Source organism: Thunnus maccoyii, chromosome 13, assembly GCF_910596095.1.
Source record: "Thunnus maccoyii chromosome 13, fThuMac1.1, whole genome shotgun sequence".
In the NCBI taxonomy this organism is placed as follows: Eukaryota; Metazoa; Chordata; class Actinopteri; order Scombriformes; family Scombridae; genus Thunnus; species Thunnus maccoyii.
Genome location: NC_056545.1, coordinates 14,540,702 through 14,565,375, shown reverse-complemented (window position 1 = coordinate 14,565,375; position 24,674 = coordinate 14,540,702). Strand labels below are relative to the sequence as shown.

Sequence of the window (24,674 nt, the reverse complement as noted above, 5' to 3'; positions counted from 1 at the left end):
CTCAGAACTCAGAGCCCTGCTGATTTTCATTCTAGCTGTGTACGTAGGGATTGATTTACACCTCTGATGCCAGGGGAATGCAAATAACTGCTCTTACTTATGCCCGTAAGATAAGAGAACCATCAGTGCTTACCCTGAGAGACCAGCAGTGGGTTCAGGATTGAGTTCACTGATTGTGGTTTCTTCGCAATGGTGTAAAGCTTTTGTTTTTTTTAAGCTGCAATAATCAATATTTTTATATTAACAAGGCATTGTATGTGAAAAGTTACAACCCCACTTACAATTATCACTCGATTCTGCAGTTTCTCTTATCTGTGGGAGCTTTTTAGTGTCTTTTAGCTCATTGTTTTGGTTTTCTGGTTTACTGTTTTGGTTCACTCTCACCACTCTCATCACCGTCATTTTCTGATGCAGTGATAAAGCTCTGATAAACCTACTATACACTACACAAGTTAGCAACTGTCGCTTTTGAAAATAGTTGAGCAATTAGCAGCTAAAGAGGGAGATATTTCCCTCTGGAGTTAATGGAGAGGAAAACAGAGCTAGGAGGAGAGTGAATATTGGACTTATATTCATGAGGTGGCTAGAAACACAACTCCAGCTGAGTTGCTCTGTATCTGCTGGATGTGTAAATAGATAATTGTTTGCAAACAGCTTGTCTCCACTGTATCCAAGAAGCCAAAAAAAAAAATCAGTTTATGCACTTTTAAAGAAAACTCTAGCCTTGGTTTGTTTTGAAAAGCTATATTTAATGTGTCTAATGTAGCCTAGGGCTGCAACTAGTGATTATTTCCATTATTGATTAATCTGTTGATTATTTTCTCGATGAATCGATTAGTTGTTTGGTGTATGAAATGACAGAAAATGGTGAAAAATATTGATCACTGTTTCCCAAACACCAATATGACATCCTCCACTTTGTCCTGACCAAAATTTTTTTGTCCTGACCAACAGTCCACAACTCAAAGCTATTCTGTTTAGAAACCAAAAAATATTTGACATTCAAAGATATTTGAGAAGCTGGAACAAGGGAATTTGGACATTTCTTTCCTAAAGAATGATTCCAAATGATAAATTATTAAAATAGTTGTCCATTCATTAAATAGTTGGCAAGTAATCGATTAATCGACTAATCGTTGGAGCTGTTCTCTAACCACATTCATATAAGAACAGGATTCAGATCTCCAAATAGTGGATATCTTATTTTTGAATCACGTTGCTCTGTGTCTACTGAACCATCTCATGCAAATCAGCCTGAATATCCAAGCACTAAAAGAGGAGCTGATTAAACATTAATCATCTTTATCTTTATATCACAGCTTCATCATGTTAGACCTCATGTTGTACCAAATCAGCTGCCACAGAGATGGATCCCTTCTGCTTTTTTCTATGGATTTCATTCACTGTTTTATTCACAAGGAAACACAACTATCAAACATGTCAAAAGAATTTCTGCGGCTGCCCTCCACACTGCAAACTTCACCAAAGACCAACTCTGCAGCTCAGTCTGTGGGGATGAAAAATCAAACAGCAATCATAGTGATAACAGGTCTGAGGGATCACATAGTGGGGAAGACGGGAAGAAAAGAAAAGTTCTGACAGCTTTTCCACAGGGAATATCAAATCTAAAAAAAACAACAAAAAAAACTGTGAATGGAGACAGAAAGAGAGAGGAGCAGGCTGAGTTTGACGAGCTATAACCGTGCATTTTCTGAAATGTACTTTTCTGTAGTTCATGTGACACTCATCATTCACTCGAATATAAAAAAAAGGAAAACTTAAAAAGCTCTTAAGTGCTTTTTGGAAAAAAAAAAAAAAAAAAAACATCCAAAAACATATATCAAGTCATCTTGAATTCAAAAACATCCACCAGTCATTTCACCACACAGAAAGAAATAAATGAATTGTGGAGCTCTGTTACAGATCTAAAAGCGACTCTGTGTGAGTCATAGACATACTGAATGTCACAGTGCATAAAGACGTTTGCATAAAATATACATGACTAATTGAATATATGTAAATAGATTCTCACAGCAAATTGCAGCAGAGGCTGTGCTTCTGTGAGCAAAAGAGCAAAAGTCTGGAAACTCAGCAGCCACACATTTCTCTGTCCTTTATTTCTCTGTTTAGCGTCTGTCTAGCCGACTTCACTTTTCCAGCAGTTGGGGAAAGAATAGACGTCACTTCTCTTGGTCTTGACAAGCTGCCGTATTTCTTAACTGACACATTGTAGCCCGTATTGCACATTCACTACCAGGTTAACAACTTAATGCTAACCTTTTCCTCTGCTCCGCTGGCATTTACTGTCACTTTTCTTCCGCTCGCTCTCTCACTCAACCACTTACTCACCCGCTACGTGCACACATATTATGCACTGTCGTAATCCCTAAAAGGAGTTACGCTACCAGAAGTTTTCCAGGCAACAACACAGAGGTTAACTCACGTTTCGAAACAGCGCTGCACAGAGGCTCCCAAATGCTATTGATTTCCGAATGAATGGATATTTGGTGTTATTTTTGCCATTAAAAAAATGTTTTTTTGGCCTGGCGGGGTTCTCATTGTCTCATTGTACACTGCACTGGTTTTGTTTTGTCTTTGTTCTGAGTATCTCTAATTGACATGTGTCAGCACTATTCAGTCACTCTCCAGTACCATCTGCACTTGTCTCATTGTGAAGGTAGAAATAACTGAGGTGAAATACAGTTTGTTCACACTAAAGAAGGCATACATTGCGAAACGTCTGTCTTAGTGCTCTGCCATGTAATTTAATAAAAAGAGAGATTTCTGAGACATCTTTCAGAGAGCGAAAGCTGTTTTGACTTCTGAAGATCACTTGGGAACCGTGAATGTCTGAACCAAATTTCATAGAAATCCATGCAGTATTTGTTGGGATATTTCACTCTGGACCCATATAGCCATCTATAAAGCCACACCGCTAAAAGAAATAAACAACACATGAAATGAAAAATGAGGTGCTGCTTCTGTGGATTAATAAGTAAGCAACTTTTAATTACATTCTCGTTCTTTCTATCACAGCTGTTCACGGCTGCATCATTTATATGATGTGTTTTCGCATCAAGCTTTGTTAAACAGATTTTATTGTTCATAAATTAATAGTTTCCCAGAGAGTATTTGGACCTGTCTGATCAGAGCAGGTGGCACTTTGTTCACTAGATTCCTATGTGCTGCTGATAGCTAAAGGGCTGTGTAAATGAGGGAATGTTGATTGATGGCAACTTCATTGGGTAATATGAAACAAAGGACTGAAAAATAGAGGAGGGGTGACAGAGTAATGAAGCAACATAAAGCTCTGCTGTGTTTGAACCTAAAGGCCCTGAGCAAGTTATTGTGAATGAGTCAGAGAATGAGAAAGTAGAGGCAAAATTGAGACATTAGTTATGATTATGACAAGCTTGAACTCGACGTCTGGCATTGCCGCGCTGGAAGCCACCAGGCTTCCGAGCCTCAGGGGTCCAATCAAATTCACTGCACTCAGTACACCTACTGCGGCCTTCAACTCTTAGATAAGAGCTTTCTAGAGCCAACTGACAGCTTTGTTATTCAGATAGTGGAGCCAGTTTGTGTGCACAGCAGTTTCTGGCTTTGTCTCAAAGTGACAGAGAGTCGCTCAGAAGCTGCACAATTAGCCACAAGGACACTGAGACATTGTTCTCTCTCCCTCTCCATCTACCTTTCCTCTGCTTCGTCATTTGCACGCCTCTTTCTGCATCTGCTGGGTCCTCTGTCCTGTGCAAATTCATATATGGCAAATGCACAAAACAGTAGAGGGACACTTTCGCTTTTCAGTAAGTGCAAGGATGATGGGAAACCTGAGTCTTTTGATCATTTAAGTCAGTGCCACAAAAGAAGAGATGAAGCTAAAGCAGAGAAGGCAAGTTAGAGAAGGTTTTATATGTTTTTTAGGATTTAGGATCAGGATTTTTAAATCTCAAGTCAGTAGTGTAAGTGAATGAATATCCAAGCAGAAGTTCACTCTGTTACTAAAAACAGGTCCAAGATTGCATGGATTGAGTTTTATGCACATTTATTTCCTCATGAATAATACAGCCTTGTCTCTTAGAAGTTATGTTCATATAGAACTAAATTGCAACAGCAAATTTGTTTTGCAAGAAACGTAACGCTGCTGAATTATGTTTCTCTCAACATAATGATAAAATGTTGTTAATTAACACATTTTTTTTTACCTAAATTTCCAATCTTGCACAACAATATCCGCTAGCAGAAACTATAGTAATATTAAACTTTTTATGGTTATGTTTAGACACTGGCAGCACTTGGTTAATGTTAGAGAAAGATCATCTTGGTTTAAAAAAAAAAAGTTTACAATGACTTGAAGTGCAACATGTTTATTAACATGTAAGTGAAGCTACAATCTTTCCAAAATGCTTTTGTTTCCTAAACTCAACCACACATGGGACTCAGGATGTGAGCTCCAGTCTCTGGTGACATAGTCCTGTGTTTCATTCATTTGAAAAAACATTTTCTGTGAACATAATCCAGGCGGCGATTACATTTGCCGAAGCAACAGTAACTGGGAAAACAATTTAGTAGTATATAAATATACTTTCTAGGAGACAGGTTTGCTTAATGATGTTATGAATGATAACATTGTTTGGAACATGGCAAATCATCACAAACAGAAGGAAACATGAGCGACATGTTTTAAACACACCACAGATTCAAAAAACTTATTTGAAATAGAAAACAAAGGTGAATTATTACCTCAACAGTCTGTTGTGAACATCCATCACAGTTTAACCTCCTGGGTCAACTTTGACCCACTGAATGGACCATGGTTATGCATGGACACTTTTTTTCTTTCAGGTTTTTTCAGATGTGCTCGCTTTCAAATAAAGCAGCTTAGATAATCTGGTTGTAAACAATTAAAATGTTTTATTAAAAACTGTATTATCCTTTAATGGAGGGACTGAAGGTTGACACCTCAGTCGTAGTTGCTAAAGGAATGAAGAAATCCACTTTCCCCACCAGTACCTTCCACAACACAGCTGAAAAGTGAAAAGTAGATAAATCTATCTAGTTTTGGGAGTTTCACTCTGTCTCTTTTCCCCGTGTCCCTCTCATCCAGACTCCTGTATATTGACTGTAGCTCTGAACCTGTTTGCTTGAGGAGTGTTAGACTGACAGTACTGGAGCAGGGCTGGCTCTTTTTTTCCATCTAGGTGAAAGCACAAAGCACAGTGGTTTCCTTTCAGGTAGGTGGTCTTGGATTTTGGGCACCAGACCTTATTAACATGCAGTAGAGCTCTAACAGCTGCCTGGCATTAGTTTCTCCTGAAGTATGGTTCCTAGTTTTGTTGGGATGTAATTTATGTTCTAAAATTGAGGTTGGATCCATTTCCAGTCCAGGGTCAGAGTCAGTGAATTCACTTCTGTAACATTATACTGCACTTCAGCATTATACACTGACAGTTGTACTATTATGTGTGTTATCTATGTGTTCTTTTATGTTCTATCAGATTCAATATCAAACAGCAACATATGCTTTCATCCTGTATCCCTACTTACACCTTTGGGTACTGAGCTGTGCACTCATCTCAGCCTCTCTTCTCAAAATTACTTTTTTATGGCATCTCAGCTTTATCAGAATATGTACTTTGGAAGATGTCTGAGCCCCTGATGTGCTCTCAGTGTCATATCTATTCTTTTGGTCCCATATGGCTCAGGGTGATATTTCTGGCTGTGAATATCCAGCTTTTAATACAAGCAGTAAACATTGCACTAATATCTGTAAATAGAAAAAACCCACTGCCCAAGGTAAAGCTTTGTTTTTGCCAAATACCTCAGCAGATCTCCTAAACGTTGCCTTTTAAATCTTATACTGTACCTGTTGTAAACTCTAGACAGTTACAATATAGTTAGGTCCAATTTTGAAGGAAATATATGAGAAAATGAGGATAACAAAAGATGTGATTTGTATTAGTTCCATGAGTTCATGGTATCGGCTTCCACCTGGACATTATACTTCATTTATCATCCACTGTATACAATGTAATATGTTTTATATGTGACATGACCTTGTGCTACTTTTATGTTAATGATAAGGCCAACGTTTATCAATAAATGCTTTTCACATTTACCCTGATGTTGTTGAACCTGAGTACCTTCTTTTCCCCATAATTGATTTTTTTTCTTTAATTTATTTTATTATTTATGTGCCTCCACTTGTTTTCTTTAACATGGCTACCTTTTTTATGTGAAGTGTGTTTATTATTAAATTACTTAATTAAAGATCCCCTATAGACATCTGTTGAGACATAAAAATACATAAAAATACAACAATGATGTGTGTCTGATATGTATAAAAGTATAATCACCACTTTAAAATCAAATTTGGCGTCTACTCCTTCTCCCTCATTAAAAAATTCCAGAATCTATGAATATGCAAATTTATTTCATTCCAGAAGTTTAACTGTTGGATATAAGATGTCTCCTACTTCACTGCAAAGTCTATTCTCAGTGTTTGTGTACTGGAAGCTTCAAGTTTCCACATCACACTTATGTAAGTTGAATATTGGACCAAGATTTGCTTCCAAACTAGTTGTGATGTAACAAATCTTGCTCATACTATAGTCCCACCCCTAAAAATCTGATTTTCAATGAGCACAGAGCAACTTTCCACTTTCAACACATGAATGTGAAAACAGCCTTCTAGTGTCAAACTGCACATTCATTATACTGCACAGTGAAGCTCAAACATCCAACTGTAGGAACAAGAAGAAAAACATATATTTCAGTGGAGGGGAACATTAAAATTCAACTCGATCGTTTCTTCCCAACAGTAACATCCATCCATCTTTCACCATAAGCATCTCTGAGTATTTAACTGCTTTAACAGTCTTCTCTCTCCTTCAGGTGGTGGTGAAAACTCGCACAGAGTACCAGACAGAGAAGAAGAGGCTGAAGGTTCCTAAGGTGGAGGAGTTCACCATCAGCTTTACTGACGGGGTGTCTGAGAGACTTAAGGTAAGAATTGAAACATAAAAGGAAGGTTGTTGAGGTCATTTTTGTCATCAAGGCTCTAATTAGAAGCAGGTTGAACCACCAGTTTAAAAAATACACCTACGCTTGACACAGATAGTGTGCTATGTAAATAAAGAGCTGCAGGCAAATAAATTGAAGAATTGGTAATAATATGATCATCGCATGCAGACATACAGCAACATGCTTTGTCTCTTTCTTCTCTCCATCTCTCACACAAACACGCATAATCACACACAGGCATGCAAGCGCACACTCTTCCCTGGCGAAGGGTAGGACCAGTGACTCCAGCGGTGTGTGTGAATCACAGAGCTACCTTTCCAAAAACATCTACATCACCCAGGCGCTGCCTGTTCCATTCTTCTGTTGTCGTTAGGGGAGACCACAGAGAACTCATGTTGTCATGGTAGCAATGAAAACCTCCCTCCATGGCAACCCTGACAGGGAGCGAGAGAGAGAGGAGAGAAAGTGCGCAAGCGTGCAAATGTGCAAATGTCTAAGTGTGGATGTTAGTGTGTGTGTGTGTGTGTGTGTATGAGAGGTGTAACACTGGCCTGAAAGGTCCTTCAAAGTGGAGGAGAACAGAATTAGATATCGGACACCGAAAGAGGCTGTGAAATCTGTCTGGAGGACACACACACACACACACACACTCACACACATACACACACACTCACACACACTATTCACACAGAGTTACACTGAAGCAGTTTCAGCACACTGCCAAGGTTAAGTAGAAAACTGCATCACCTGGGCCTCTACAGCACTCCAAAGCCATGAGATGAGCTTGGTGTCATGGAAGTGGCAGCATCTGGCAGCTCAGGAGTCTTCTATGTAGTGAAAATATTAGTTTTGTCTGTCGAGTCTACTTCAGCCTAGCTGAGCCCTGGAGTACCTTATTGATTTCAAATACTGCAATAAAAAGGGAGGAAGTCTTGTAGCCTTTGCAACATATATGTTATGATTTATGTGTTTGAAATGATATAGGTGACACAGGAGTATACGGGAGTGAGCAATATGGATAAAGTCTTCTATCATGATGTTACAATATGTGGTATGTTTTCTTGAAATTGAATTGATTAATATAATAAATTAATACCTGAACAATTGAGGTATATACACCTGCATCACATGCAATGATGCAGAAATCCTGTAAAATACAATATTGTGAAAGAGAAGTCCTGCTCACTGAGTTCTGGTTCATTTGTTTGTGCGGTATGATACATCTTTACATTATTGATTATTGAAAGAACTGTGTTTTCGTTACTGTTCAGCCTTCTAGGATGTTGTACACTTGACTTGTTGTTTTTTGGACACTTGCAGCATGTGGAAACAAATCGGGACATATTGTTAAAAATGTACACATTGCTATGCAGCAGTGCTGAACCTCCTTGTTAGAGATTGTTGCTCATCAGAGTTTCCAAAAAACATTGCAGCAGACTTTAGATTCATCTCAGGCTTGCCACGCCATCAGCTTTTGTTAGGCAAAAAATGCATTTCAGTCTGTATGATTTTATGCGATGCTGGTTGGTTTTTCGGGGGCTCAACTGAACCGCTTGCTTTGCTTGACTGACAGAGCTGATTCTGCAGGCATGTCCACACACACACACACACACACACACAAGCACACACACACACACACACACACACACACACACACATAGCACAGCATGCTGTGCAGTGCAGAGCAAACATTTCTGGATGAAAAGCTTGCACATCTCTTCTCTCTTCAAAGCTTTGCAGATTGTGTTGATGGATGAAGAGCTCAGAGTGTAAAATGCTCTCTAATCTGCCCTCCCTCACCGCCTTGCTCCTGCTTTACCACCTTCCATCCTTCTCTGCATTTCTCTCTCCTCTCTCTCCTGTCGCTGCTTTCTTTCCTCTCTTTGCATGTTTCTCCTTACCGCATTGCTTTTTTCCCTTTTTGATTTAAACTGAGACTCCATTTATAAAAGACACTTTACATTTCAGGCATTTGGCTGCAACGCTGACATGACAGTGTTCCTGTAAAAGCAGAAAGCAGATAAAATGAGGAGCAAGTGAGGAAAAAGCAGAATGGGTGATTTTTTGGGAGCCATTAATTTCCGTTTTGCATCATTACCCTAAATAAATCATCAAGAATATAAAATACAGTTATAATTTGGTGGAAGTAGGACATAAGAGCAGATATACAGTATTTGATAATGGTTTCTCCAAAGCTCCCTCCTTCCTGCCAGCCCTCTATTTCACAAAGATTTCTCCCATTAGACCAGGTTCATGTGTCATTGCTTCCCGTGTCCCAGCCCCCTCCTAATCTCGTTCTGTCCCTCGCCGCCTGCCTTTTACCCACCCACCTCCCTCCCTTTCCTTCTCCGTCTTTCTGATTACTCTCAGCAGACCTGAGCTGCAGCATATTCCCTGTAGTTATTTTGTTCCGTGAACGAACCGAGGAGGGCACATTACCCCCCTCATTAGCTAGCTAAAATAAAGCCAGACAACATGCTCCTACGATTCACTGCATGTCAAGCAAACTGAACCTGGAGAAGCCTCAGTTAGATGGAGGAGGAAGAGGAGAGGCGAAGAGGGAGGAACAGAGAGATAGAGGAAAGAAACGTGACTGAGTGGATATCATCTGCTGGATTTAGCTTAACACAAATACATCAGTATCAGAGTATATCAGCTGTTAAAAAAAACAAAACAGAAAAGGCGAATGGGTGTTTTTGATTGGAGTTCAGTCTGTTGGCATAAATAAGTCACTTGCATCACATAGAGAGGAACAAAAGGAAATTGATATGTACTGTAAGTTAATACCTAAAGATGAATCAGATGAATTACAGGCTCTCCACACTAAGAATAGTTTATTATCAAGCTGCAAGTTTTCTCAGCTCCACTTTATTATATTTTTTGTATGTGTGTTTATAGGTTTTATTGATACTAGTTTCATTTCGAGTGAAGTTTACTGTTTAGAATTTACTGTTATGTTTGCTCTTAAAGGTATGTTTTTACAAATGTATTTTTTTGAATTGTATAAAGCCCTGCTCACTTATCTTCACAATTCTTAAATAACCAAAATTCATCCCTGTGTCCTGAAAATTATGTACATATGAGGGGGGAGACCCGAAAATTCTTTCATCGGTACCTTTCTAATCCCCTTCAAATTTCTCTCCTTGAGATACACTTGTCCCAGCGCATCTCCCATTCCTGGACACATTTCCTGTTGTCATCTTTTGTCACCGTGTCCAAAGCCTCCTGAATTTGTCCGTGAAATTCTTCCACTGTGGCGAATCGTCTCCCTTCCAGTCTCAATTTTAGTTTGACCGAGCTGTAGATACACGCCTACTAGCGGCAAATCCGATAACTACACCCTACTCCTGTGCTATCAATGACTTCCCCCTCGTATAATACTAATATGCAACAACAATATGTTTAGAGGGAAATCTGCTGGCCGAATTATGATTCCTTTCAACATAATAAGGGAATGGTTTTAATGAACATATCTGCAAGTCACAAAAGGTTCATACTATTCATACATAACATATCTGCAAAACATTCACCAACAACTTATTTCATTTATTTTTCTGGATTTTACTTTTATTTTAAAAAATATATTGCAAAACTCTTTAGGATGGTGCTGCATTCATCCCATTTTTTATAGGATTCTTATCAAAAATGTTTATGCCATGTGTTTATTTTTATATGCTTAGCAGATTTTTTGAAACTCATAAATATCAATATCAGTATTCACTTCAAAAACTCAATATTACTTTAATGAGAAGGATGAAACTGGAAATAGAGAAAGATGTTGTGTTGTGTTGTGTTGTTGGCAGTGTTTTGGGTTTAAATTCAGCTCATGACCTCTGCTGCAAACAAGCTATCCTCTTTCTCCTCCATTCGACTGCAGACCTCCTAATGACAAGGAAAATGCCACGAAGAGCAGCTCTCTCTGAAAATGAAGACTTGGAAGAGAGGAGAAGGATTAGTCTGGCGCAGTAGAGCCCAGATTGAGAGATGCAGGTGTAGAGATTGATGGAGGGGAGATTTAATTCGTGTTGTCCTGCTTGTTTTCTGGCTCTGGCTATCCAGAAAACATGGTGTACTTGGCCGGCTTCTCGATTCACACACACTTCAAACCCACATGCGCACACACTACTCCTACAGGACTGACACTCTCACACTCCCAAACAAATGCCAACACAAACCTCATCAGGCACAAACACACACACACACACAAACACACATAGACATTGACCACATGAGAGCGCCGTGACTGCCAAGCACAATACGCTCGGTGCCAGCAGAAGTTAGTGGGCCTGTGCAGGTAGCGGCAGGAGAAGCAGCCATCGTCCAAAACAATTATCCCATTATTACCTCCACTTCGGCTTCTGATAAAAGCTTTGCTGCAATCTGCCGCCTCCACAGAAGGCCCTCACTGTTTGTCAGGTTGGAGGTAATTACTGCTGTAGTTTGAAAACCTTGCACATCCTCCCTGTTCCACATATTGTTCTTCCTTGTTTCATATGGATGACTAATAGTATACGCTGATTGTAGGGAGTGTTTATAGCCGTCGTCTGTTAAAACACCCACACTGATGCACAGACACACACAGACATTCAAGAGAACAATGGGGGAACAATTGATTTACCTTCAGCACTAGTATTATACTCTGAACCTGATTGCGGACTGAGGGAGGGAGAGCATCAGAGGGAGGGAAAGAGGAGGGCGGATGCTTTTTTTTGTCAGCGTGGGAGCAACAGCATCTGAACTCCTCTGCTGTACTTGGAGTGCAGCAGGTGTTATGAAAACAGAGATAATTATGTGTTTGTATATGAGCATTAGCTTCCACTGTGGTCATTTTAGAAAATCTATATATTTAAAACTGCGGTTTATTTAAAGCCCATAGTTTTTACTGACTTTTCCTGAAATATACCCAAATTTTCAACTGTTTCAACTGATTTTCACGTCCCCATGCATCCAACAAGTTGTTGTGTTTCCTGTTTCAAGAACACTGATGATCACAGTTTATACTAGTCAAGGTGCTTTTGTGATAAGGACAGGGACCATCAGGAGACATAATGGGTGTAAAATATGAATAAGCTGCTGATTATACATCAGAGTCCCTCTAAGTAAGTAAAGAAACAACAAGAAATATTTGCATTGCAAATGATATTTTTAAAACCTGACTTTTATTCAAATAGTTGTACCACTGGTTTTAAATCAGATTTGAATAATCTAATAAACACATACATTCCCATATTCTTAAAAAACAATTACACGGAAATAATGAATAATGAACCCCAAGAATAATGCACCCACAGGTGGATAGTTCACTGCTTTTCATGTTACTCTTTCAAGTACTAATTAAAGGATGATGTTTTTTTCATTCTCTCACTTGGACACAAAATATTGACAAAAAATATAATTGTAGTACCTTTGTGCGAGGTTACATTCATACCCACGTATAAGCCGCGTTCAACAAAAGTCAGGTATTTCAGGCTGAATTTTTTCACCAGAAAAACAAACAAAAACCACAAGAAACTCTGTTGTTTTACTTGTGGGATTCTATGAAGAGTATATACATCACTATATTCTTGCAGATGCTGCAGGGACGTACTGTAGGAGATGCATTAAGTGAGCACAGACAGCCTAAGGCATGTATGCTTACTCATTTTTAACAAGTTTTGAGCTGACTTATACAAGTAGAATACAGTAATAGTCTTGCATTATTATTATCTGCACCTCGGCAGCTGTGGTTTGTAGACTTTGCCCAAAGGCAGCTTGAATGTAATTGGTAACAGAGGCAGGAGTTTCTCAACCTGTCCAGGGACTCAGCCTGGCAACCTTTTGCACTCTCGTCGGCTACTCATTGTTGTTCGCCTCTTCTCTCCGTCTTCCTTACTCCTCCCTCGCTCTCCCTCACGTCTGTCCTCCTTTCACCTTCTCTCCCTCTCATCTGTCCAGCTCGCAGTCTTGTTCGCCATTTTGCCTCCTTTCACCCTCTTCCTCTGTTTTTGTCTCTTCGCCTCCATGGTGTCATGCCAAGACAACAATCGGTGGCAGCAGCTCTCTCTTCAAAATCAGCGCTGGGAAGCATTTTACAACACTTCTAACACTAAACACACACACTCTCAGTTCCTGTTATAACTGTGCCAGCTTCTATTGGCAGATATTCACAGATGGCTTATTGTTCAGAATTGGCTTCTGATAATATGAACCGGCCAGATGTGATCCCCAGATCTTAGAGCCTTGGCGTGCACACACACTTGAAGTACACACGCTTACACACAGTATCAAGTGTTTGAGTTGTTGACTGTTATCAGATTGATTGTTAAATTATGAATCGGTTTAGACTGTGGCGTTCAGTTTAGGTCTCAACTGGATGTGATGGTTTTATTGACGTAGTGTGAGCAAGAAAATCAGTTATCAGTGTAAAACAGATAGGAAAAGGATGTTGTGAACAGGCTGAAAATCATAACACTTTGTAAATCAAAACCAGCACACTGCTGGATGGTACCGTATGTGCGTCTTCACGCTCCACTGAACCATGAACACAGTCCTGGTTAGGTCAGTCTGTCTTCCCGAATGCATCAAAGCAGACTCAAGTCTGAGTCATTTGTCACTGCAGAGAGGTCCCCTGTGTCAGCTGCCATATGAGACACGCGGACAGACACTTAGGCTGGACAGATGGACAACTCGCAATCTTTAGATCCAGATAGAAAGTCAGACAGACAGATAAGAACAGAGACAGACATCGCTGCTGTGTGAGCAATATTTGGGATGATTTATAAATCCAGATGGCTTCCGTTCCGCTCTACTTCTTGTTTCAGATCCCATATCAAGCGGCACCTCAAAGGACTGCAGACTTCAATCGCTATCGATATCAGCAGATATGAATACATATACATAACTTGACTTGAATAAAAATTCTAACTGCAAATCCTATTTTATCTCAAAGGTCAAGGCAAAAGAGAAAATTCAATTTGCCATTACAGAAAAATAATCCTGAATCCGTCTAAGATTGACCATCCTGTTTTTGTTTTTAAAAAAGGACACAGACGCTGTCGTATCCAAACTCCATGGCTGGATTTAATAACTCAGTTGTCAAGGGTTGCCAAGACTAAAAAGGTTTTCTGAGCCTGATCGATGGCCAACAAGCATAAGTCCATACAGTCTGAAAGCATTAAATCTCTTGGCACACGTATTCATGTGCGAGTTGTTTAAATGTTTTGTTCACAGTACTTATTATTTTGTTTTGAAATAACAGAAAATAGCTATTTTTTAACACCATCTCATCCAATTCCATTTCAACACTAGTGAGGGGAAGTTTCTAAAGGTATTAATTGGTTGGTTGTAAACTGCCTGTGAACTTAATTATAATTGTGTCTTTTATTTGTCAGGAAGCAGAATATCTTTAAAACTTGTTAGCATATTTCTATGAAATTTGGTGGAAAATTAGGCCATGCCCCGAGGAAAACGTAATTAATGTCTGGTGCTGATCCAGCACGTTTTTAAAGGATTTCTTAATATTGCAAGATAGGGCATTCTTAAAACAGAGTTTTGCTATTTTCGCATTAACTATTGCAGAACCTTGAAAGAGAAAAATCTGGCACATGTATCAAATGATTGTGAGTCATTGTGTTAACTTACAGTAGATGCAGATGCAATATTTCATTACAAGTCTACAGAGCCAGCAATTTTTCTTTCATATCCTAAAACATTCCTGTAACATTCTTGAAAAATCTAAGTTTACAGAAGTGTGTGTTGGTGAGTGTTGGTGAGGTATAGACAGTAAACAGTAGGACTATTAGTGCAAAATCTGTAGTGTGTCAAAGACACTAACAAAACAAGAAACACTGCAGATGTGACAAATTGAAGGAATTCATTCATGGATGGTCAATAACATATGTGTTTATTCTGCACGTCACAATAGAAATGGAAATATAAGAATGAGAAAAGTCAGGATCTGATGTTTCCGTGTTGAAAATGATAAAGTGAAGAAACAAAGTGAGTGGTTATTGTGCTTCCTGTCCTCAGCAGAGTGGAGTCCTTCACTATGCTGCTGCTGCTGTTCTGACAAGCTGAGCCATGGGAGCAATTAGGAGACAGACAGACTGCGGATGACTAGTCTGACCCTCTACTCCTCTCTCCTCTGTTGTTTTCTCCCACTTCAACACCTTTCCTTGCAATCGATCCACCTATTTCTACCATACGTGTTACCGTATCACTGACATCAGGTCAAGCTGCCAGTGCAGAAGAAAGCAGTTTGTCAACATCTGAAGTGAGAAAGTTATTATTTATTTTTTAGTACTATTGACCTGCTCTCTGTTAGCTATCATTATTATTACTATGAATCATCCTTCGGCTCCCCATCTATGATCAGAGGGTCTGAAAACACTCTGAACATCATTTTTACTCTTCACTGTGTTGACTGACACACTTGACTTCTCAGCCTCACTTTCAAATGACTGTGAAATGGTAGAAAAGTGGTGGTAGTGACCTTCAACTATTAGGGCAGCACAGTCTGAAGCTCTTCTCTCCAAGACAAATCCTGACACTCCCCTCTCTTTACAGACTCATGTACCCCTCTGAAATCCCCCCACCTGCACACTCTAAGAACAAAAATCCTCTCTTATCTGTCTGCTCAACTTTTATTTCTCATACTTCTTACCTGAACACTTTTCCCTGATGTCATCTTTCTGTCGTTACAGCAGGATTGTCAGGGCCCAGTGGATTCAGTTAAATTTGCGTTTAATGATGGCTGATCCAATACCTGAAGCTAATTTAGCTCTCATTGTACATTTCTCTGGATAAGAGCATCATATAAATGCATACAATATTATTAAAAAAAACATGATGAAAGTTGCATTAAATGATGTCAATAATAATCATAATCCAACTGCTACTATTTTATATGGCAACTATAACTGTATTGTAAGTGCTTTAAGGGGCAAAAACAAGCTGAAGCAACCATCATCATTAACATAAGAATATTAGAAATGACAACTGAAATGAAATTATTGCTTAAACAAAAGAACTGACGTGCTCAACTCAGTCTTACGAGAGTTATGAGTGCCGACCCCCCAAAAAATCACAAAAATAACAAATGGAGTCATCAGCACTCACAGATAAGTGTATATCACTTCTTTAATGATACACAACATCTGTGCATCATATACACTTATCTGTGAGTGCTGATGACTCCATTTGTTATTTTAATGAAATTACTGAAAATAAAAAGTAGTAAAAACATCATATAGGACAAGAAGAATTTATTTTGTAATTTACCAAATTTTGAGTCTGTCAGTCACCTGAAATCACAATTTCAGGTTATTGCGAAAGATCTCACAAAAACTGAATTGAAATGAAATGTAGTTGTGGAAACCTAAGAAAGAAAAGAAAAGAACAACTGAGAAGACTTTCATATTTTATTGTTGTACAACACTTACAACACTGAATCAAAGCAGATTCAATATGGATTTTTTGAAACTGTGTCAATGTCAAAGTGAAACCAGATCTCTACAAAGTTAATTAATCAGTTATAAACATAGAATACAAAATGCAAATGAAAATACAAAATGTTTGCATAAGTATACATCCCCTTTAATAAGACACTCCTAAATCATCATTGGTGCAGACACCAGGTTTTAGAAGTCAGATAATTAGTTAAACTATAAGTTAATTATTAAATTATTGTTATCTCCTTTCAGTGTCACACTGTAATTAGAAGCAAATAATTGCTGTAGTGCTGCAAATAATTATGGTAAATAATGTAATCTATTTAATTTAATATTATTAATTTAATTTCTTGTAAATATGTTTCTTTATTTAACCTGACTGAATGAACAGCACAAAAATTCCAATGTGCAAGTGCACCCTGTGCCTGTGCAAATGGCAATAAAAGTGTCTTGAATCTGACTGTAAATACACCCGTATCTGGTCCAACTTTTCAGTGTTGTGGCAAAACCTTCACAAGAGCAGCTGCAAAAGCTTGAGCAGCTGTGTAAAGAAGAATGAGGGTAAAAAAATATGCAGTGTCCAGATGTACAAAGCTGATGAAGTCCAGTGCACACAGATTCAAGTCTGTAAATGCTGTAAAAGGTGTATCTACTAACTACTGACAAGGAGGGGGTGAACACTCATGCAAACTAGCATTTTGCCTTTTATACTAATTTAGATCCCTTTGTAGAGATTGGTTTTCGCGTTGACATTAAAGGGTGTTTCTCTGTGTCAAGAAAGTCACATTAATTCTACTTTGATTCAATTTTGTACGACAATAAAACATGAAAACTTGCTTTTTTTTATACGTACTGAACAAGTGATGAAATAACCCATTACACTTGCACACAAACACATGCACATACACACACAGCTGTCTACATGGTGAACATATGCAGGAACATAAAAAATACCCAGGAGACAAAGAGCTGGGGATATATTAGAGTAATGAACCTTGTCTTGTGATGTAAACAACTGTTTAGAGGTGTGCTAAGTGTGCTGTCTGTGTGTGTATGTGTGTGTGTGTGTGTGTGTGTGTGTGTGTGTGTGTGTGTGTGTGTGTGTGTGTGGGAAGGCAGGTCCCATCATTAATAATATATTCTATCTTGCAACATCTTCATCTAGCAGAGTTGGAGCTGATTAGCAAATCTAATCCAGATGTTTAGTGTCTCCTCAGAGACTTATTACTGACTCATAATTAGTGCTTGTTTGAGTGTGTTTGTGTGTCCACCTGTGTGCTCCAATTATTGAGGATGCACTCAGATTTGTCATCATTATTGTTTGCTATTGTCTGTTTGCTCGGTGCACATGTTTTATAGGTGTGACTGTAGCAGGTTTCAGAGTCACAGTCATATTTTAGGAGCAATCGAGCTTCATCAAATCCCCGGAGGAGAGGTTTCGCGGGGTTGCAGCACACGTGTTTATTCATTGTGCTCTTGTTTGTGCATTTTCTCTCCTTGTCTCTTTCAACCTTTTCTGTCACTTTCCGTTTCTCCGTCTCTGTCACTGAAGCCCACCTGCTATTTGATTTGGAGTCTACAGTATACCCCACGAGTGCATTCTCCTCCGAGCGGTGTCTCTAACCAATATGACAGTGTGCTGACAAAACCTTTGAAGTTTTGTCTCCATAGAGACCTAACTTAATTGGGATACATTAGCATAATTAGCATCTATCTCCTGCTGAACACGCACTGCCTCACTCGCTGCTAAGCTCGTGGATTCTGCGTGCGTGTGAGAAAAGACTTTTGATGTTTTTTAATGGCATGTCTTACTACAAAACAGAGGAGAAAGTAAAAATTCACAATGACGCAATCTATATAACACTATACATGATGTAAAGGCTGATAATAATCCTAAATTTTCTATGAAAACTGATTTTTGAGATTATAAAGAGTCTGCGCTGGTTTTTTGAAAAATAGGCCAAGTCACCATGGACAGTCAGCACATGTTATCTTTTAGCGTGCAGGATTTAAATCTCTCGCCTCCGAAATAAACATCAGAGCAGCCGAGTCCTTCATGATTACATCATAAATTGTTTGATTTTTCTGGCTGGAATCTTGACTAATATGGCTGTGATCCTGCGGTTTAAGATGATTAACAAGCGGAAATGTTGAACTGAGAAGACTGTAATCGGCGTAAGTCAGTTGTTACTCGTGTGATGCCTGCTCTTTTCACAGCTGGTTAGGGTTTTACAAAGTTCTCCAGTTTGTTTCTGGCTGGTACGTCTCCCTTGCAGCATGGACACATTATCTGAAGGACGCAGAGCCCTGACTTTGTTCCTGCAAGTCAGTACAATGGACGACTTGGTCGGGCCAAAAAGGAAAATTCAGCAACTTGTACCGCACTTTTATGGAGGAGGCTGCAGAGGACGTTCATGTACAAAATGTTTGTAACTCATTGAACTCTGGATGTGCTCAGTCAGAGAGAGGGGGATTATTTTTGTTTATACCAGACAGAATTTCATTTTTAATCTTTCAGCCTTTTTTTTCTGTACTGTATATGTGGCAAAGAAGCTATAAAGCAACAAAGTCTTAACGTCTTAATCCTTGAATTCGGTGATCCAAGACTGCTGTTATCAACATACACACCCTGATGTAGCTTTGCTAAATTAGTTGTTTGCTTTATTACGCTTTATTGTATCTGAATGACCTTTATATGTAATGGTGAATCTATAATAAAATCCCTTCCTCACATACACAGAAAAACAGCACAGCACAAATATCCACTAAGCTCATGTTGTATTCATTGTTTCTGGAGAGGATTGAACAATGCAGCTTGTTGACCTCACCAGACGAAAACCTCCTGCAAAGCTCTGAGGAAGACTTGATCTTGTGTAGAGACCTCGGCTGACCTGAGATCAGAGGAAAATCTTGTTGATTTTTTTTCTCAGGTTGGCATTTTAACAGTTTGTGTTTCCATCCGATGCATCTCCACAGCGGAGTGTTTGTACTTTGTTGCCACACTACTGTAGCCGCGCTTGTCTCAACCGGATAGCCAGTCCTCGAGAGCCTGAATCCCCGTACACAGTCTCCTTGACATCCCTCTGCCCCGTCTCAGATATTCTACTCTGAGGTAGCCGGCTCCCCAAACGATGCCTGCTTTGAGAGTTGTCTTTGTTCTACTGACTTAAAAACAAAGACAACTTTGCACTGAGTGCAGGATTAGCAAAAAGCCTCCTGGAAGAAAATCAATGAAAAAAGTGGGCTTTTCTCAAATACAGCAGAATTGGCTCTGCTGTGTTTTCTCCCTGTTAGAAATATAAATGTAGAGAAAAAAGTGTTTCTTTCTCTCTTGAACTGTGGCACCATATTTGAACATAAGTTTAAAAACCACAAGGTTTAAAAAAATATCTGCTGCTTTTTCCCCAAACTGCTTTCAGTCTTAGTTTTAAAACATCACCAAACAGCCTCAAAGCAATAAGTTAGTATTCCATTTATTTCTTGTCATCATTAGGTAATGCCCTTATTCACACACACATTCATATTCCGCGTACAGTGACAGAGTAGGTATGAGATTGGTGTTTTGCTGAAGGACACATAGGGATCAAACCTGTGACCTTTCAGTTATCGGTTTCCTGGTTTCCAGGTATCCTGTCACCCACTTCATTAATTTCATCATTACAAAACTGCCTTAAGAGGATAAGAGAATATTTCATTTAAATTTTATGTAGCTAGCTGATCCCTGACTTAAACTCTCATACATGTGATGAATAGGCGAGGGCTTAGTGTCTCGATTAGACACTTCAACAGGATACATTTCGATCTAGTGATGTTGAAAATACAGTGTTAAACCTTGAGACTAGATTAATGTACAGTATGTGTTGAATAGTATGGGATGAATGAAGGATATTTATGCACATTTTAATGTTACGAAGAGTATGAACAGTTTTATTCAGATTATTTAGCACAGGTTGTGGCTGCAACAATTATTTTCACTACCTGTCTTTTAGTCTTTAAAATGTAGGAAAATAATGAAAAATGCCCATTAATTACAAGCTCCTGCAGCCGATGTTTTACATATGACGGTGAGAATAGCATTTTAACTTGAATAAATAAATGGTACTTTCCAAAGTACACATCTGACATGTCACAGTAGGAAGAGCACAGGTGTAAATACAGGTGATGGCTTAGCTCCATTTAGCTACTTCAGTTTCAGGGTCCTGGTATCGTGCAGCCCGTCCTCACAAGAAAAAACGACCTATAGTTACGTGTACACCATCTAGCAGCCATAGTAATTATGATCCAGGGAAGTGTCGCAGTTCAGATGATGTCAAAGTGACTTGATAAGACGATTTTGTCTTACTAAGAGGAGGTGTGTTGGGTGGATAGCTGGATAGTTAGATAGATTCCGGTTTCCAACTGCGAGTGTCATGTTTCCAATCACAAGTTTGACCACCACTCAGGTGGTTGAAGGTGTATAAATCACCTTGGTGTTAACGCTGGTAATGACATGATGTTAAAACATGATTTTTAATCTGCTGCTGTGAATGAAATAATTGAAGGATAATTCCGGTAAAATTGGTCTTATTTTCATAGCTTTTGCCATTTTTTCAATCTGTGATGATAAAACTGGACTCACCAAGTTAATTGGGTGACATTGCTGAAAGGAAGTCATTTAGACAGTTTTTCAGACAGTTTGTAAACATACCAACAGTTTAAATGGTCAGATCATCTAAATCCATTTATTTCCTGGTAAAATGGGTTCAAGTGTAATTTCAGTGAATCGTCATCAAACATGTTTATAACAGACATGTGCAGAGTAATTAAGCTAACATGGGGGGTTTGTTTACGTGTCTGATAATCAGAGAGGTTGTATTTCTTTCCCTGTTTGACTTCTTTCTAGTGATGTTGCTGTGAGAGCTCAGCAATTAACTTAGTGACAACAACGTTTTTACTAGTGATCGAATCATAGCTGAAACTGAAAATAAGATTAAAGTTGTAATAACCCAGAATAATCCTTTGAGGGGGCATTTGGTCCTGACTGTCCTTTAATGTTCATGAACCTTCACTGTTGGATGCAGAATCTGGTGGACATACTCTTGGTTTTGCTGTGATCTGACATGTGACCTTTAAGCTTCTCTAAAATTATTTTTTAGGGGCGGCTTCCTCTGTGTGCTAGCTCACCCTGTCACCAAGTTCATTAATTTCATTAATCAATAAAATGCCCTAAAGGCATCGGAGATTATCACAGCCAAGATAAAACGCATTTAATATTAGAACTCCTCTCACTTGATATTAATAGCTCTTTTTAAAGCATGTAGCTCGACATGTCGCACAAGCACTCACTGTAAAATACACAACGGAGCAGAAAAGGATCCATGAAAAACTGGGGGATTGAACTTCCTTTGTGCTGCTATTGAGAAGGTGTCAGGAGGGTAATAGGAAGATGAATGAAGTTTATGCTTCCTTCAGTGGTGTATTGATTGATGCATCAACCGATATCCCATTGTGCTCGCTGCCCACCCGCCCGCCCGCCTGCCTCTCTCTCTTTCTCTCTGTCTGTCTGTCTGTCTTTGCCACCTGCTACCAAGAGAAGAGATTCTCCATCTGCCCCTGGATCCCTATCACTCGCTCTCTGTCTGCCTTTCGCTCGCTGCTTTATTGTCTCTGTCATCTCCTCCTTTATTTCTTACTTTGCTCCCTCTGTCACTCTGTTATCTGTTTTTATCAGTGTCATTTTTCTCCCGCATCCCCTCTGCTGTCACACACCCACTTTCACCCTCTTCCCCCCCCCCCCCCGTTTCTCTCTCTCTCTCTCTCTCTCTCTCTCTCTCTCTTAGACACACACTTAGATATTCTCCTCTTTTCCTCGAGTGAATGTGAGGAGGTGTCTGCTCCCCCATATGGCCTGTCAAGTTCCAGCAGTGAGAGTGTGGGTGGTGTGTTGCATTCTAACATAGCGTGGTGTGAAGAAAGGAGAGAAATCATATGTCGAATGGTGGTGAAATAGGCTGTGAAGAAGCATATCCATTTAGGAAATTGCCTTTGAACTTATGATGCACCGTACAGCCGTAAATAATTCAAAGGAAATGTATTTTGCGGAAAATATCAGACTTATAGATCAATTACAATCAAGATCCACAGAGTCCACAGTGTGTGCGTGTGTGTGTGTGTGTGTGTGTGTTTGTGTGTGTGTTGAGTGGGTAAATATAAACTGTAGACTGTAGATAAACGGTAGACTGTAGATGCTTCATTTGCAGTCAGGGATGAGAAAGCTGAAGAACAGGATGAACAATCCTACTGGATCTTTTCTAATCTAGTTTGATTGTTTGTTTTTCTTATAATATATGACTGCGTGCAGCTGCCTGTTGTTTCTCTGATAGGACTCAGTGCTGCAAAAACAAAAAAACAGCACGAATCATGTGAGTGTGAGGCCTATTCAATACAAAAACACTACATTACAGTTAACGATTTAAGGTTTTAAATGTTTAAATATACATAATATCCAGGAAGTTTGGCAGGTGTCAATTCAGCAATATTTGTCTTTCATAAAAACTGAATATTTTTAGGTTTTTGACTGTTTGTCAGACAAAACAAGCAACCTGGCTAAGAAATTGATTGATTTTATAGTCACATGTTGTTTCATTCTACTCTCTCAAATAAACATATGTTTTGGGTTTTTTTTTTTTTTTTAGTTTTGTGGGTTAATTTGCTCTTAAGTTTTGATTTGTCAGTTACAGCTTGATTTTGGTCAAATAGTGTGAATCCACAGGTAAAAAAAAAAAAAAAGCATGCTTGCTTAATGCACCTTTAAATCAAGTCTATTTGTTTTTCATCCATGTGAAGAGGAGTCTGGGGTTTCTATTGGCGAAACGATTATCTGTTAACGCCCAGCGGACACGTTGTTCTTGGTCCAAATTATAGCAGCATGCTGCGCCTCTACCTGCATCCAAGAAAAACAAACCTCTGTCTGTTATCTGTGTTGCACAGCAAACAGGATGATGGTTGTGTTGGTGGTGATAGTGGTGTAGGATGGCACATTAATGACAGAACAACCACATCGACTGTATGCAACAGAAAATAGAATAATGATGATGATGTGGGTGGGAGAAGCTGCCATGCTGGCAGATATCTTAGCTTTCTATTGACCAAAAAAAAAAAAGCATTATTCTATTCTGTTCTATTCTTTTCTATTTATTTGCTCAATGTGACCACACCCTTGGCACAGATTCAGCTGTTATCAGCTAAAAAAAAGGATAAGAGCATTATCTTATCATTGAGAAATATTGCATCAGGCCAGTAGATACTGGCAGATAAAAGTATGAATCCACTTCACGCATGGGGGGGAGTCTTCATCCGCGAGCGATGGCGTTACCCATCGACTTCCTAAGGTTTACTGTGGAGTTCAGCCAGATTATGAATAATGGAGAAAGGTCAGGATAGATTTTTAATGGATTTATACACCACATGGCCGCTTCTGCATCAACAGGGATTTTAGAGCAATCATTTCTATTACAAAGGGCAGGGTATGTTCTTGCCTGAACTGTTGCTTCAACTGCTGCTGCTGTGTTGAACCTACAATTAAAGTGTCATCGAATGTTAACACAGGCTATACTCTGCATGCCAGGGTTAATCCCACTAATCTGTTTCATCTATGTGCAATGTCACGACCTCATTTTAAGCATCGGTAAAGACCATATAATATATTCCATCGGAAGCTGTTTCGTTCAATAAATAATCTGTTGAGTGACTATTTTGGTGTTTAAGAAATAGTTCAAATGCATATACGAAGACAGTTTAAATTTCCTCCATTTTTGTTCCACAAAAGAGCAAAATCTCTGCAGTTATTAGCGACTCGAGTCTTCATTTTATGTCTAAAGTTGAGTCTCTACATGCACCCACCAAACACTCATTGCTTCAACTACGATTTGAGGAGCTTTACAGTAATCCCTCCTCTTAATAAGCCGTTTCATGTGCATCACTTTTCAAAAAGGGGGTCAGGGTGGGTCTTAATCAGTCATTCCACGTCTGTTGCTGCCCCAAAAGGCGGGTCGCCCTGACTTTAAATGCGTCCTTTTAATGTATCGCAGTGTGTGATGTAGGAGATGTAATTTACCAAGAGTGTCAGCAGCAACCAAGGCTGAGAATCGTGTCCCCCAGCTGACACCAAGTAAACAGTCACTTAGCTTGCGTGTCCCTGTCCACCCCTATAACGCTGATGGAGACTAATGATCACACGCATGT

General features: G+C 39.1%; 1 protein-coding gene across 2 annotated transcripts in view; it reads left to right on the top strand.

Annotated features, from left to right (window-relative positions):
• The window catches only part of nsg2 (neuronal vesicle trafficking associated 2), a 40,042-nt gene that overhangs the window by 8,093 nt on the left and 7,275 nt on the right, over positions 1-24,674 (top strand). For both annotated transcript variants that reach the window (XM_042430208.1, XM_042430209.1), the window contains exon 3: positions 6,895-7,005. In XM_042430208.1, coding sequence (XP_042286142.1) covers positions 6,895-7,005 — 111 coding nt within the window. The remainder of the gene's footprint in view (positions 1-6,894; positions 7,006-24,674) is intronic.